Raw genomic sequence first — 15,898 nt, 5'->3', positions numbered from 1 at the left:
TACAAATTACAAATGTAGTAATATGAACATAAATTTAATTAGTATGATAAAGTTAATTAAAATAATTCCTGTATAAATTGATTTGAAAATTTCAACGTTCTGTACCTACGTATGTATGTACTTGGGTACTGTACTAGATAACCTCGATTTAGATAGGTACACGTTCCAATGAAATTTTATCAATCAATTTTTAAAAACTTAAGCTCTCTTTGAATAATTCGGAATGAATAGGTAGATAATAGTTTTTACCTAGGATATAATGTTTTCCACGGATAAAATAAATTGGTGTACCTACTTTGGAGGCTTTAAATATCAAATATTTTAGATTTAATTTATTTAAAATTAAACAATAACCTACGTCCTACATCATCGTTTTAAAGAAGGTTAAAACCTTCTGTTTATTTTAACATTAATTAATTAATTTAATGTAATTTAATTAAGTAAAATAAGCAATGAACCCTAAATAGTAAATACTGGTAAATTTATAAAATACCATATACTAATGTAGGTAATTTTTTTATTGTCACCGGACACCGATCCTTTATGTTCAAAGTTTGATTAAAATTTGTCAAACAATGTTTCAAGTGGGTCAAATAGAGTCAAAAGCACAGGTCAAAAGTAATCGGTAGGTACATCCAATTATACAACTAATAAAAAGCTCGATTTTTTTATCGATGCTACTATCTTTTGTCCGATAGATAGAGCCTTTACTTTTAGGTATGTAGGATGATTTTTTTATCAGGCCGATATTATTACTATTGCGTTATCAAAAATAAAAGTAATATATCTATTGCAATTAAATAAAAATATATTTCTTTAAATAATCAAAAAGCAGTTTTGTTTCTAAGTTCATCTAAGCAACGCTCCGCCCAACGCTAGCATATGACCAATCGCGCCGGATGGGCGGGGCCGAACTCTAAACAAATCTGAGCTTTATCTTTCCTACGAAAAACTATTTCTCCATATTAATTGAATTATATGTTATGACATACTTAATAGATAATCAATATTTAATTTTATCAAACATTTTTACTCCAATTATTTCCCTTCGACAATTTGTCATAATCCATTCTGATTAAAAAATGATTGCAGTTTTAATAAAGTGCGTAATTTCAATTTGTATAATTTTTTGTAAAACTTGTACAATACACATAATATTTAATACAACTCTGATTATCATCGCTCAATTATTGTGATTTATTAAGAACAATCAACAGTTGCTAATGACTAAAATTTAATGTTGCACGGCCAGAACTACTAATTTCCACTCATTTGTATGCGCAAAAGACATTTTTCAGCATATCTTAAGCGTAGTTAGCTGTGTGCAAGTAATAATTAGCCAATGTATGTGAAGATGCGACGCGAGTCACCTGTCAAGTAGCCGTTTTATCAAATCATTTCTTTATTGCGTAGCCTCCAGACCTGTTGTTTTTTGTTGGCAAAGTTGAAAAAAACACTATTGTGGATGAGCAGTTGGGTAGATCGGGGCGCGCGAGCCTTATTTCAGTCAGGTGCCAGGCGCCGAGCGCGATACACCGTACACTGTATTCCTCTCCAACCTATATACGCACTACGCAGCCTTTACGAGCGCACTGCCTTCGCCGGTTACACATTGTTTAGTATTTACGAATACTAAACCATGGTTATTTCTTTTAAACTGAGAACAAAGAAAACTTAATAATATAAATCGTGTATTTCTACTGTGATTCAGTGACAACTTGCAGTGATTAACTTTGCCGCCCAAGGTAAGCCCTAATTCAGATTTTTACCTTTGCAATGTTTCAATGGCTTCATAATATAATAATAACTACCTATTAGTAACCTTTTACTTTATTGTTATGATTTAATTCTGATTACATACCTTATGCATTTGAAATTAAGGGTTTGGTCTAGTAGTGCAAACAAATGCATCCTGTCATCCTATATGTAAATAATACAAATGTACTAAGGGAAAGTTGCTCCACTTAATTTTTAAAAATTAAATCATTCGTATGCATAATTTAATATTCGTAATAAGTACCTAAAATGACAATTTGAAACAATTTTCGTGAAAATTACACCGGGTGATTCTTTTTATCAGTACACAAAATTTGCGAATACGTTCTATCAAATTTTGTATATCATAAAAAAAAATGTAATGTTTGTGTAAAAAATTATAAAATAGAAAAATGCGCAAATGAAAACAAAAGATATTTATTTTTGACTAGCTTCCGCCCGCGACTCCGTCCGCGTGGATGTCGGTGTTCGCGTGGATGGTTTATTTCTCCATTTTGAACTGGGAAGACGTTTCTCACTAAATTAATATTAGACGATTATGATTCACTCCAGTCCAAACAGCAAATAAGCAGGCTTCTGCTTCTGCAACGTTTAGTTGTCCCTGAATTTGGAAAAAATAGTCATGTTTCTTATCTATGACAAAAGTGTTATTTTTTTGCATTGTATTTCAAATATTAAATTTTTTATTTTTAACCGCATTTTCCGCATTCATGTATTTGGCCGGAATTAGACATTTAACTTCTACTTACTAGTCCCATTTTCCCTTCTTGATATGGGAATGTATAAAGTAATTTTTTTAGATATTTCTCGTTATACTTTTAAAAAGTTATAATTGTCATTTTGCTCATTAGGTAAAGTAATTTCGATATCAGTTTTAAGTTTTTTGATACCTGCAATAATAACGTCATAATCGCCTGCATATACTTATCGATTACACCCTGTATACAATCCACCATCCACATTCATAATGTTTTCCTGTCCTCCTCTCCTTTACATTTTAAATGAGTAAATCTGCTACCACTGAAGGATGTTTCATTGTGATCAGCAAATTTTCACCACTGTTGTCGATTATTTGTTTTTCATTTTTAATCAGCAATTGGGAATCATCAGTTTTATTTTTTGCAGATTGGTGATGTACCCTAACAATACGTCGAAAAGGGAAAGCATCAACGAATTATCGTTTTCGTCCTCTTTTTTTATTCTTCGCGTCTCTGTTACTTGTGTTTGTTTAGTTCTCAACACCTATTGAATTTTCTATGTTATTGTGATCTTCCATTACATCTGAGTTTTGATGATGTGATGATAATCCATTCGTTTTAATATTGGTACTTAGAGGTCTAAACTAGAAATGGTAGACTAAATTTGTCAGCGCGTCTGTAAAATCAGAATATAAAACCAACATCCTGTATTTAAGTTACAAAATTAATAATCAAATAACATGCCGCTACGTTCAAAATGACTAGAAGAAAAAATTAAAACACCTCGACATATTTGGAATTTTGGAGTAAACAAATCATTTTTCCCGTATGTCCCAAGTTCAAGTTCTCAATACAAGTTTATATTATGTTTCGTATTTCTCAAACGAAAAATAAACATTTTTGGAACTTCAAAAAAAAAATTATATTATAAGAAAATTTATGAGCTTACTTTAGTTTTAAAGAAATATACATCCCTTTACTGACACCCCGTAAAATAACGAAATTTTTGCCAATCACCTTTGGTTTCATTTACTTTATGTTCGAAGATAATTTTTTTTCTAGTAGTTACACGCATATTTTTTTCGTTTATTTTCCATATCGAAATCAAATGTTTAAAAATACGAATATTTGCACAAAACTAAGATAAAAATAATCAATTAACAAAAATATTAAATTTAATGAAGTAGAGCAACTTTCACTTCGGTATGAAGGAAAATCGAGCGTAGAGCACACGTCAGAACGCTCCGGCCCAAGGAGCGCGACTAAAGAAATTCGCTAGGATTTTTCCTACTTATTTTAAATATTTTTTTAATATTTAAAGAATTATCAAAATTCAAAAAAAAATTTTTTAAAGGTTTAATACTCATTCAACTCGAATAAATTAATGGAAAAAATAACTTTTAGCAGTATTTATCAATAGTTTTTGTAAGGCAAAAAATGGGAAATTTAATGAATTTATAACGTTCTAATTAGGAAAATCATAAGTTTTTCGGCAATTGTATTCAGCAGATTTTAATAACGACTATATAAGGATAATAATGCGCTGATCAAATTGTATAAATTGTAATCGGTTGCAACGTAGTGAGTGCACAAACTTAGCTCGAAATGTCTTTGGGGGAAAGAGACTTATCTTGAAGGCCTGATTAAGGTAACATAAAGTAACTTTATAAATGTGAAAAAATTCATGCGCATTGCGTATATAACACTAATTGATAAACAAGAAAAAAAAATCAGTTTATCATTTCAATAGCCGGGAAAAAATTGTCAAATAACTTGTTGAAAACGCAATTTTGCTAGACTGCAGCCTTAAGAAGATTTTAAACACTTAGGTAGGTACACAAGTCAAACAGTTTGCCGCTATGTTTGCCGCCCATAAATTTTCTTTAGTTTTTTAAAGTTTCTTTTTTTATATTTAAAATATTTTTAATTTTAAAATCAAGATATTTAATATTTGTAAATAAGGTTGTTTTTGTAAATTGTTGGCAAATTTGTTAGTTTAATTAATTTTATATCCTATGAATCTTGCAGGGGTGATTATTTTACATTGAAGAGAAAATTTAAATATATATTATTTAGATATTTATGAGTCTCGGATAAAAGTAGATAAATGAAAAACTAAAAATTATTATTAATTAAATTAAATATAAAATATATTTGGGGTTGAAAAGGCTATTCATAACTTTTTACTAATTAGGTTCACTTACTGAATGTATTTTGTAAGTAATATCTTTTACCATCAATGCAAGAAAGAATGATGTCATTGTTAAAACAATTTTATCGGAATCGAACCCAGTCTTTTTACCATCTTTGGGCCCCGAGCCGGGTATTTTCCTATCTAGAATTTCATACAGGCTCGAGTATTAGTAGTGAATCATAAACACATATTAAAATAATGTAAGTCAAAGTAAGGAAGGGCTATCAGTGGAAATGCTCTTATAAAGTTAGAGCATTGTTGTAAAGCTCACTGCATATAAATGATTTAAATCTGACAATTAAATTATTTTGGTCAATATATACTTATTATTATATTTAATTACTGGTAAGGATAAGTTCCAAGGTATCTTTCTAAGTATATAATTGTAAAAAATATGTTAATCTGTACTTTATAATATAAAGCTGAAGAATTTATTTGTTTGTTCAATTATTTGAATGCTCAGGAAGTACTCGTTCACAGGGCGGATCTAGCGATCCCACGATTACCTACTAGCGTAAATCAATAGATAAATAAGTAACGCTAGGTACTCATAAATAAGTAACGGTAGGTAGATAAACGCAAAAATATGTTTTAGTTCTCACTTAAATATAGAGATTTGGTTTTTTTACATTTTCTTATATAGGTACTATATTATAGAGCCAATTAATTTTTCAGATTGTAGCTTACAATATCTTTCTTTTTATTTTGAAAATACATAATGGGTTCCTAAAGGTCGTTGAAGATTATATCGGCCTGATAAATTAATTAATGTTGGATTATCTTCAAGTGAACACTTGGCGGTTCCCACTAAACTATATATACCTATGAAAAGAAAATGAGTAGACACGACGGTTATAATTGCCATTCACCACCTAATGAAAACTTGCTTTAATAGAACAAAAAATTGTGACACTCAACCCTCGCATTACGCTCCTTACTCAATTACCAGTAATAGCTTGAAGCAATTGCATTCAGCTGTTTGTATTGTAAACTCTGTGTTAGTTAGGAATTTATTACACGTGTAGACGTATCAATCGGACCCAAGTCTTAATTATGATAACATCTTTACGACAAACAAAGGTACCGTTAATACAGGTGGATTCGTCAGATATATATCACCCTCTGTCACTTAATTATTTCCCCAACGTTAATTACAAATTTGGCAATTCATTCCCGATGATTGTGATCGTTATATTTTGATTTAGTCGGTCAGTTAAGTAATAACCTAATACCAACACACCTTCACTTTAACATATTTGTGTTATTTGACATGGATTAGAAACACGATGGGTGAAGTCTAATGCTTTTTAGTCTAATGAAGATTGTTTCAGTCCGATATATCGTGAATTATTAATGCGCGTACGCAACGGGTGCCGCACCGTACCGTCCACTTTCATTATTCTGATTCTTCATTTACTTGATTGAGCTTTTAATACGATTCGTTGTCGACAAACAGTTGAGCGGATTAATCAAGGCGAGAGCTGTCAACAAATAGTTAGATGGGCGCTAATGGTGATGGTCACGTAATAACTTTGATGACAAAGGTGTATTCGTACACTACTGTGTACACTACTGCTGTGGGATCAGTATTAGCTGTACGTCGCATTACATATTATGTCGTGATTGCTCATTAATTACGTTTGCTTTGTGTAGCGTGACCAAAAATTTAATCTTGAAAACTATGTTTTTATATGCAAATTATTTAATATTTACTCAGATGTTTTGACATATCGACCACTAAATGCATGAATGCAGTATTTATTTAGATATAGGTATTTACCTATACAAATTTTGTTTAAAATCTGTTTCCATTAAGCTTTAAGTCGACATTTTAGCAAATATACATTTGATATTCATATCCACGCAATGCAATTGAACACAATGAAAGTGAAATGGTTCGTAATGTATAGAAGAAACATCGTTTTATTAATTAAAATGAGAAAATATACATTTTGGCTTGTGAATTGCAAAAAAATAAAATAAATGCGCTAACAGACTGCATTGCCATGACGTCTTTTATTTGATAAGAGAATCACCGAATTGTAAGTGTTTAATTAGAATTTAAAAAACGCGTATTAAGGCTATTATTTTTGCAGGATGTCACGCCACGTCCTTCTGTCTCGGCTGGCAGAGCAGTTCCAAGCCTCATCGCCGCCGGCCCAGCGTTTCCCGTCCCCCGAGCGGAGTGTGTCTCCTCACTCTCCGACATCTACGAAGTCACCACCACACTCCCCAGATTCACTTTCACATAACCGATTAGACATGTTGCAACTGGGAGACATTGAAATTGCAGGGAGAGCACTGAAGCAATATGCTAGAGCTACAGGTAAAATTATATAAATAAACCCGAATATTCTTATTTATTCAGCCGTTTTTATTAAGTTGCATTTTATCATGGGTATTAATCTAACTTTATTTTTAATTACGTTCAAATAGAGCTCGGGGCCTTGATGTACTGCAGCGGGCTGGGTGCGCTTTACGGCGGCGCAGGAGTATGGCCGCTGCTGCTGCCACGAGCTTCACCCAACTTTGTCCCACCACTCGACCATATGAGACACACGCCACCACGAGAAGGTAATTTGTTAAGATTTATAAGAAAACTATACCTATAATTGTTGATTAGGTACCAAATGCATGATTTATAAACTAAAGCGTGTTATCGAAATATTGACGTCAAAGTAGGTGACCTTGCTTGTAGCCAGTTAAAACCTGATATCTTAAATGTAATTATTCTGTGTTTCATGAGTTCTACTTGAAAAAATTCTGACGAATTACGAAACGTTGACGACAATATATTCTATCAAAACTTCACCTCGGCCTCCTTAAAGACTTCTCATGTTTCCCTCATTAGAATAGTTATCAGTGCTGTACAGCGATTAATAACTCGCAGCGCTGATACGACGTCGTTTACATGTCGTTTACCTCCATGAGCGAAGCAAAGTTACATGTTTCCAATTCGCCAAGGAAAATCGTGTACCTACCGTCTTACAAGCGCCGTATAACGTACACAAATTCTTTGAGTATTCAAAGTACACGTTATCCACACTCGTGGAGGTTACGGGTGTTCGATATAGATAACTAATGAGGACCTAGATTCGAAAACATTTGATTTCGTTTTAACTTTTTCAATTTACTTTTAAATAGAGAACGTTAACGCTTATTCTTTTAAATGTTATGTTAATTAAATAATGATGATTAAATAAAAAGGAGTATTCTTCATTGTTGCATACTAGGTATCTAAAATTGTATTGTAAAGGTAGACATGACGCAATCAACAAATACCAGCGCACCTGTACAGATTTCATGAACACTCATAGAATTATAGACGTCCGATATGACCCGACTGACTTTCAAATGATCGCATGAAAACTGTGAAGGGTAACAATACACTTGTTCCAGATGACGAAGAAGAGCTGCCTTTAAATTTATCGACAAAAAATCGTCAAATTTGGTCGCCCGGTAGTGCTTGCGAACGAGAGCAAGACAGAGACACTGATTCTTCCACGGGTCGCTGGGATGCGCAGGACGAGGGTGACGCACCCCTGGAACTGGTCAAGCGCTGTCGCAGCAGTCCTGATGAAGACCACATCTCCAGCTCTGAGCCTCGTCGCTGCCCCTCCGCGCCCGCCTATCAAACATTCCCACCCCCAGCAGCAGATATCAACTTTTCATTATTACTCAAAAATGAAAACAAGACTGAAAAATCATTTCAGGTATGTACTGTTGCACATTTAATTATCACTATAAGTAATTAAAAAATAATAATAGAAAAACTTCAAGGGAACGGTCAATGAATTGCGACATCCTTTAACGAGATCGGGATAACTGTACAATTTCCGCTCAAAATGCTTTTAAATAGCAAACCAGTATCGGTTTTTTTACAAATCAAATAGCAAAAGTTGCCCCTGGCTTAATAAGTACTCTTGTATCGAAACAAGTCGCACGTCATGTGCTATTTGAGGCTACACACAGCCTTTGAACATCTTCTTGCATTTTAATACTTTCGTTTCATCGGATGGCATTTTAGCCACGTCTATTTTAGGCATAATATTAAATATTTTTAAGTTGTTTTGATAGAACGGATACTTTCTACGTCAAAGTATGATAAGTTCAGTTTTTAGGTACATTGTTAATTGTTATCATGTAAAACGACGCGAAACGAAGTCTGGGTAGGTACCTTTTGTTATATTGTTTTTTAATATATATTCAGGCAAAACATCAATACATATTGTGTTAATATTAGTAAATCACACATTTTTTGAATCATTAAAATAATTATAATTTTTTTTTAACTTCTGTTCATTGTTAGTTAAATTTTTATTTTGCAGTACTTTTTTATTAGCTCCAATTATAAAAAAAAATTATTCGTTTAAATTTTCTTTATATCTTTTATATTTGACCTCATAAAATCTAATAAAATAATATTTAATAAACATTTTAAACCTCAGTCCATGTTAAAATACCAATAACCATATGTGGATGGACTCACCCTCGCCAGCACCTGTGTTGTTTATAAGAAAATGCATCGATATAAAAAGGCTATCAAAAAACTATGAGTTTTTGTAGGCGCGAGGTGAGGCAGCTGCCTCGCCAACTGTCACAGGCCGCTACTCGGATTTGTGTTCGGTTATCATTTGCCGCATACTTAACGGGCTAACCACCCGAGTAATAGCGGCATACTTACTTTTTCCGTTTTTTAAAGGATTCCCTCCAAAATTTCGCGGGACAGGTGGTGTATACCTAGATACAAGATGAACAAAGCATAATAATTAAAGTTTAATAGTTTTTGCCATTTTACACATATTACGTTGCGTTATTAGGCGACGGCCGGGAAAATGTAGTATATGTACCTAGATAATATATTGTTAAAATAAACCACCTATAGTTATGAAGAATAAGTTATTTAGTAAATATTTTATAATAAAAATCCTACATACGTACCTGTTCCATGAGTGAGTTGAACTTCTTAAATCTTTCTATATATATTTACTCATTTGAATAAAGAAATACCATTGAACAATAGTATATTAGTAAAGATCTACTATTTATTGCGTCATAACACGTAGCCCGTAGGTGATTTTCTATTCAATTCTAACAACATCTGATCAAATAAATCTAAAATTTGAATCTTTTGTAACAATAACTTCGGAAGAAACGGCTAAAGAATTTGTTTGTTAAGTATGCAAATGAGGTTTCGATTGTCTTTAAATTATAACCGCCTGCTGAGAGTTAACTGTTTTACAGTTTCAATCGATACTTCGTAATTGTCCGTAATTGTAAAAAATACGATTTAGTAAAACCCAGTATTAATCATACATTGACAAATGTTAATTACTGCCTTGGAAAGTTTAACACGGGTTGAAAAATCAAAGAACAGAGCGAAGAAAGGGTTTTCAACTGCCCTGTAATTATTACATTATTATTAGCTAGCGTCTATCTACTTGTCTACGTTTTAATTTATTTTTATTTTTTACATTGAATTAACGTCAATATAATGGTTTCAGTGGTTTCATGTTTCTGCCTTTTAAAAGTTATGAAATAAGTTTGACATTGATACATTTTGTACTTTTTACTCTTTTTCTAGCGTAAGGTTTAAGTATGTCTAAAAAATATTAACGAATATTTTGTTTTGTTTAGTGCAAGCAATGTGGAAAATGCTTCAAACGCAGCAGCACCCTGTCTACTCATCTCCTCATTCACTCCGACACCAGGCCGTACCCGTGCCAATACTGCGGCAAGCGCTTCCATCAAAAATCGGATATGAAGAAACACACCTACATACATACAGGTAATTTAATTGTAATTAAAAACACCATAATTATTTATCACGTATTAACTTCGCATATAAATTATTCTAATTTGTAACACTGACAAAATTATAATACACACTTTGAAACTTTACTCGTTTGATTGAAGATAATATTCAAAATTACAGCACTACAAGAAATAAAGTTACGTAAAGGACGGTGACTATAATTTGAGTTTACTAACGATTTTAGTAAGTGTTATAGTTTAGTAAAGGGCCGTGCACGTACAAGGTGTCATTTCGACGACGGGTATTTGATGAAAAATAGAGAATTTAATTATGTATTGAAATATGCAAGATGCACTGGTTTATTTTCCTTTCTATACCTATGTATATAAGTAGGTTTATTGTGTACCTATTTCTATAGTAGCACAGTTAGAGATGTGGTATCTAATTGATAGCGACTCAAAAATATAAAAAATATATGTTAATAGACCTTCATTTAACAACGTAATTTAGCACGTTACATTTTCTTGGACTGTAAATAATAGTAGTTCCGTTACTCACTTTTTAAGGCGAATTATGAATGTTTTATAGATCAAGACAATATCAATAACAATAAAAGTACGAAATCGATGAATGTTATTGATAACAAGGCAGCGCTCGCTACCTTGCACGACGGCAAATCGCTGCCAGTGTACGACGCGTTAATGAATTTCCAATGAGCAAAAAATAGGCGACACTCCTCACTGCAACCCATCCCAGCATTTTTCAATGAGGTCGCAATTAAATCTTAATATGTTCTGTTTTCCGGTGCTATTTATCAGTTTTGGATATATAAAGAATTTACGGTATTTATAATCGTTTTATATACATTGGTAAAATATACAGTTCCTAAAGTAAGGTCTTGTGTAGTATATGAAATTATTGACACGGAATGTTTATCTATAGGTAGGTAATAAAAGGAGAAAAATTTAATTTTGAATCATCACAACTTTTTAGCTCTAGCTATTGTTGCTTTAGTTGTGTTAGCTACTGCCTATTAAGTAATCTGTGCTCTAGCAGAAATAAATGATGTGTCATGTGTGTGTTATATTATTCGTGTATATATATTGTTTTCATTTATTTCAGCGATTCATTATGCGAAATTACATACAAAACGTAACATTTATTTTCTTAAAACAAATCTATTATCGATCCATATAAAGTATCCCAGGGACATTTGTAGTGAACCATTCAGAATAATATATTTTTATTTAACCACTTCAAGAAACTTCAACGAGATGAATTAACTATGCAAAAAAGCATTGTGGACATATTTGTCTCCGCTGAGACATCTCGTCACGTCTGCACATAGTTCCGAATGATTTACAGTAACCTTACAAGGCACTGGTCCACCCGATAAATACCTCATGATCAATATTCCAAAATGTGGCCAGCCTGCAATTAGCCGCTCAGCCTTCGCAGACCTTCACGTGCGATCACACTACAAACAAAGAGACGATTTAAATCCTGTTCTATCTATAAAACAACATTTTAGTTTTTTGCTTAAACGCATTCGAGTTTTCAATAAGATTCCAAATTAATTTTTATGTACTTATATGTATGTATCGATACATTCCTACCTACTTGTAGTTGGGGTACAAGTTTCGCTATGGGTAGAGCAGCTTGCGGGATTTATAAAATTAAGGTTGCAGAAAAAGAAAAAAATATAGTTGCCGATTATATCTCGCTTCTGGATAAGCGGCAATAATCTATTTTTTGTAGTACATTATACTACTTTATGTGCATAGAATCATACATCAAATTTGGTAATGTTACTTTTTTTCTCTACATGTAGAGCATTCTGCATCTATGATCGTCAAGGTTTTCTAAAGTTGTTGAATAAGTATATTTGTTTGGTGACTGCATATACATACTTGGATGTCCATCTAGTGCAGTGATCTGTTACTGATTTATTAACAAACATTTTAACTCCTCTTAGGGTTTATGATCGCAAAACTGCCTACTATTAAAAATACCTGAGTTTCAGGAGTCAATACATTCATTCATCCTCTCTAATTTAAATTATTTATCTAAGTATATGTTTATTTGTTTGTTACAGGTGAAAAGCCCCACAAATGCGTCGTATGCTCAAAAGCTTTCAGCCAAAGCTCGAACCTTATCACGCATATGCGTAAACATACGGGGTACAAACCTTTCTCCTGCGGTCTATGCGACAAAGCTTTCCAGCGAAAGGTGGACCTACGCCGACACCGGGACTCACAGCATTCAGATGCGATAGAGACTCCCAATACAAACTTGACAGCTCGTTACCGATACTACGGAGAGGAAACCACCTCCCTAGCACCACTTGTTACAAACTAAATAGATTTTTATGACTCAAATATACATTTTTAAACTCAAGTTTTCCAATGCATATAACATATTTTTAATTGACGCATTTAAAACGCAAAAGTATCTATCGTCCCGGTGAGCAATAAATATAACCAAAGAGCATTTTAATTGTTGTTGCCATCATTGCATTTATTGAGTTAGAGGGTACTTTAACATAAAATAAAAGCTGCTTCTAGAAAGTGGGTAACAAAATATTTAATATAACTATGTAAACTGTAGGTTTTTTTTCTGAATAAGTGCCTTAAAATGCCTTTTACTGTAACGTAATAATGTACCTAGCCATAAAGATCTTAGACACTACGTGGTCATCGCTATATTTTTCAGCTATCCGTCCATTGGAACTGTTTCTTTAATAAGCTTATGTGTGTTTAGTTAATATTTACAATAATCTGTAGGAATTATAATTTATGCATTCTATTTTTATGACTTCAATGCGTTTAATTCCTAGTCAAGTCTTACATACGTATAGTTTTTTTTCTTTGAAATAATTGGGGTTGTCGGTACCTACGCATATTTTTAAATAAAATTATTCGCGTTATCGACACAACTGCCTCTTCATTATTAAAATATTGAAAAATCTAGTAAAACGAGATGTAAAAGTACCTTTTTAATAACCATTCCACGAGTTAGACAGTGTTTAAGTATATATATATATATATATTTAATTCGGTGTGATTTAGTACAAATATTTACTTTTGACAAGTGAAATTTTTAAAATTGTTTGCACAGCAGATTGTATGTGTATGAAATGTTGTATAATTAATCTTAAGTAAATGGTGTTTGTATGTATATGGATTAATAATTATTATTATTAGATGTGTAGATATATCTGTTTCACGTAACGAATGTAAAATGAGTGAATTTAAGTCTATTGAAAAAACCAAAGTAAAGTGTCTTGTAGTCGAGTGTAAAACGCTTTATTTATAAAACTTAGTTAATTTTACAATAGGTTCTCTATTAGATTCATTTAGGTTTAATAATTTACCATTTTATTTATTTTGCTGTGCATTTGATTTAATTATTATTATTTTACAAAGGATTTGTGTAACCACTAAACAATAAGACGTTCACGTTACCAAACAAAAATTGTAATAAGTATTTAAACATTTCATACGAAATCTCATTTGGTGTTATAATAAATATCATAAAATTTGATTACCATCACTGAGTCAAATTTTAAAAAGCTACCATAAGTAGGTTACCATTTTTCATAAATACCATTGTAAATAGCATAACCTGCTCTACTATAGACATACGTTAAAGATTCATTTCAAACTCTTACCTATATATATGTAGAGAATGTATCCTATAAAACGACCATCTATTTTACGTTTATTGAATAAAAAAATACATAATTTGGGTTTTTTTCGCATTATTAGCACCAGCTTTTCTTTTTACCAGCGGTTTCGTTCCTATAGTTAAATTATGCCGTGACAGTCAATTCCAATGCAACTTCTGTCCGGCACCGCCCATTTCGCTTCGTTAGAATTTGTTTTAGGGCCGTTTTAACGTTCATTCATAAACTATTACCATTCCAAATTTCTGTGAAATTACAACAATGCTAAAATAGATTTAAATGATACATATTTAAATTTTATAGCTGTACCAACTTTAACTTATAAGTAGATATTGAATTATAATTTTAATTTAATCTTCTAATATAAGTAATATGTGTATTCGTATTTCAATTAATTTTTCAATTTTTATTTTCTCGTTTTATATACGGAGCATATATATCGTTTTATTTAATTTCTTTTCCGTACGTAACCAGTAGTTAGTAACATAATATGTAGATACTGAAATAAACGGCTAGAACACCAAAGCAGTAATAATATAACATATTATCTTTATGAAATAACTACATAATTGTACTAGCTACCTATCTACTATCTATGTTTTAAAATTATTTAAGTTCTCAAACTTTCGTTGATAATATGAACGGTTTAGGAACAAATAGGTAATCTGTATGTGGAAATAATTATCTACCTTCGTTTTTTGAACAAAAATGAAAACCTTGAAATTTCATTATTTGTATTTGTACAATATATATTTTATACAGTATATGTCATCGGTACGTTATGTTATGCGGTTAGACCGATAACAACTACCAATAGCTAAGAATTTTATGTTGTACTTACCAGTTAATAAAATATAATTTGTGTAGATTTTAAGTTCGTATTAAGATAAGGCCAGTTTTAATAAAATTATTTATAAAAAAATGTATTTTATTCTTCAACTTTTCTCTACCTGCCGTACCAAATTCAATACGTAAAATAAAGGTAAAATACGAAGAAAAAAAAAACAGTCAGAAAACAATCAATAATTTTTTGGTATTATTTTTCCATTACTTACTTATAGATAAAATTAATAAACTTCTTCTGTTTTAACTAAGCCAAATTTTAGCTCTAGCTTTCACCCCACGACATTTAGACAACTTTTTAACAAACTTACGACTTCTCTCGGTGTTCATCATATTTGTTTTTATTTTTTTTTCATTTTTGTTTTTTTTCTTCATATTTTTCGTATAAAAGATTTAAGTACCTACTAACTTTCCTAGCAGCTTAGCTGTGTGTTGTCACTTGCCAATCACATTTTATCGGTGACTATACCATCCAAACCACTAGCCACATTTTAAATCGGTTCTCAAAATATATCGATTAAAGATAAGTAAAATATTTCAATAATTATCCGCTTTTTCGTAGTTCATTTTGTACCTACAAATGTGGAAAAGCATGACGTTGGTATAATTATTGGAACACAGGTTCAATTTCCACATTCAATTGAAATAACCTTCATATTTTTCGTACATTGAATGACTTATATTATGATTTGTTGTTCGTCCAATTCATAAAAATGGTAACAGAAACGATTATGACAAATATAGACCAATAACAATATTACCTACTATTGACAAAATAATAGAAAAGTATAGGTAAACCAGAATCTGATGGCAATTATGGAAATCAAAATTTTGAGTGTGCAACCCTAGGGAAAATGGACTGAATGATCTTGATACTGCTTATTTTTTATTTTGTCCTCAATATCATTAGTCACATTACATAAGTGGACAATACTGTACTTAATAAT

General features: G+C 31.7%; 1 protein-coding gene across 1 annotated transcript; it reads left to right on the top strand.

Moving 5' to 3' along the window:
* Positions 1–1,531: 1,531 nt before the first annotated feature.
* LOC123705853 (zinc finger protein with KRAB and SCAN domains 1-like) lies at positions 1,532–15,024 on the top strand. Its single transcript, XM_045654908.1, has 6 exons — positions 1,532–1,745; positions 6,765–6,994; positions 7,105–7,242; positions 8,068–8,381; positions 10,306–10,456; positions 12,519–15,024. The coding sequence occupies exons 2-6, from the start codon at positions 6,766–6,768 to the stop codon at positions 12,779–12,781; spliced, it is 1,095 nt and encodes a 364-aa protein (XP_045510864.1). The 5' UTR covers positions 1,532–1,745; position 6,765; the 3' UTR covers positions 12,782–15,024.
* The last annotated feature ends 874 nt before the right edge of the window (positions 15,025–15,898 follow it).

Source organism: Colias croceus, chromosome 3, assembly GCF_905220415.1.
Source record: "Colias croceus chromosome 3, ilColCroc2.1".
NCBI classification, from domain to species: Eukaryota; Metazoa; Arthropoda; class Insecta; order Lepidoptera; family Pieridae; genus Colias; species Colias croceus.
The sequence above is the reverse complement of the archived record's forward strand: the minus strand, read 5'-3'. Positions and strand labels throughout refer to the sequence as shown.

Excerpts from the sequence above, each read along its gene's own strand:
- LOC123705853 (XM_045654908.1), top strand. The coding sequence starts at position 6,766 with ATGTCACGCCACGTCCTTCTGTCTCGGCTGGCAGAGCAGTTCCAAGCC. Across the intron at positions 7,243-8,067 it reads ACACACGCCACCACGAGAAG|ATGACGAAGAAGAGCTGCCT; the intron begins GTAATTTGTTAA and ends CACTTGTTCCAG. Across the intron at positions 10,457-12,518 it reads ACACACCTACATACATACAG|GTGAAAAGCCCCACAAATGC; the intron begins GTAATTTAATTG and ends TGTTTGTTACAG.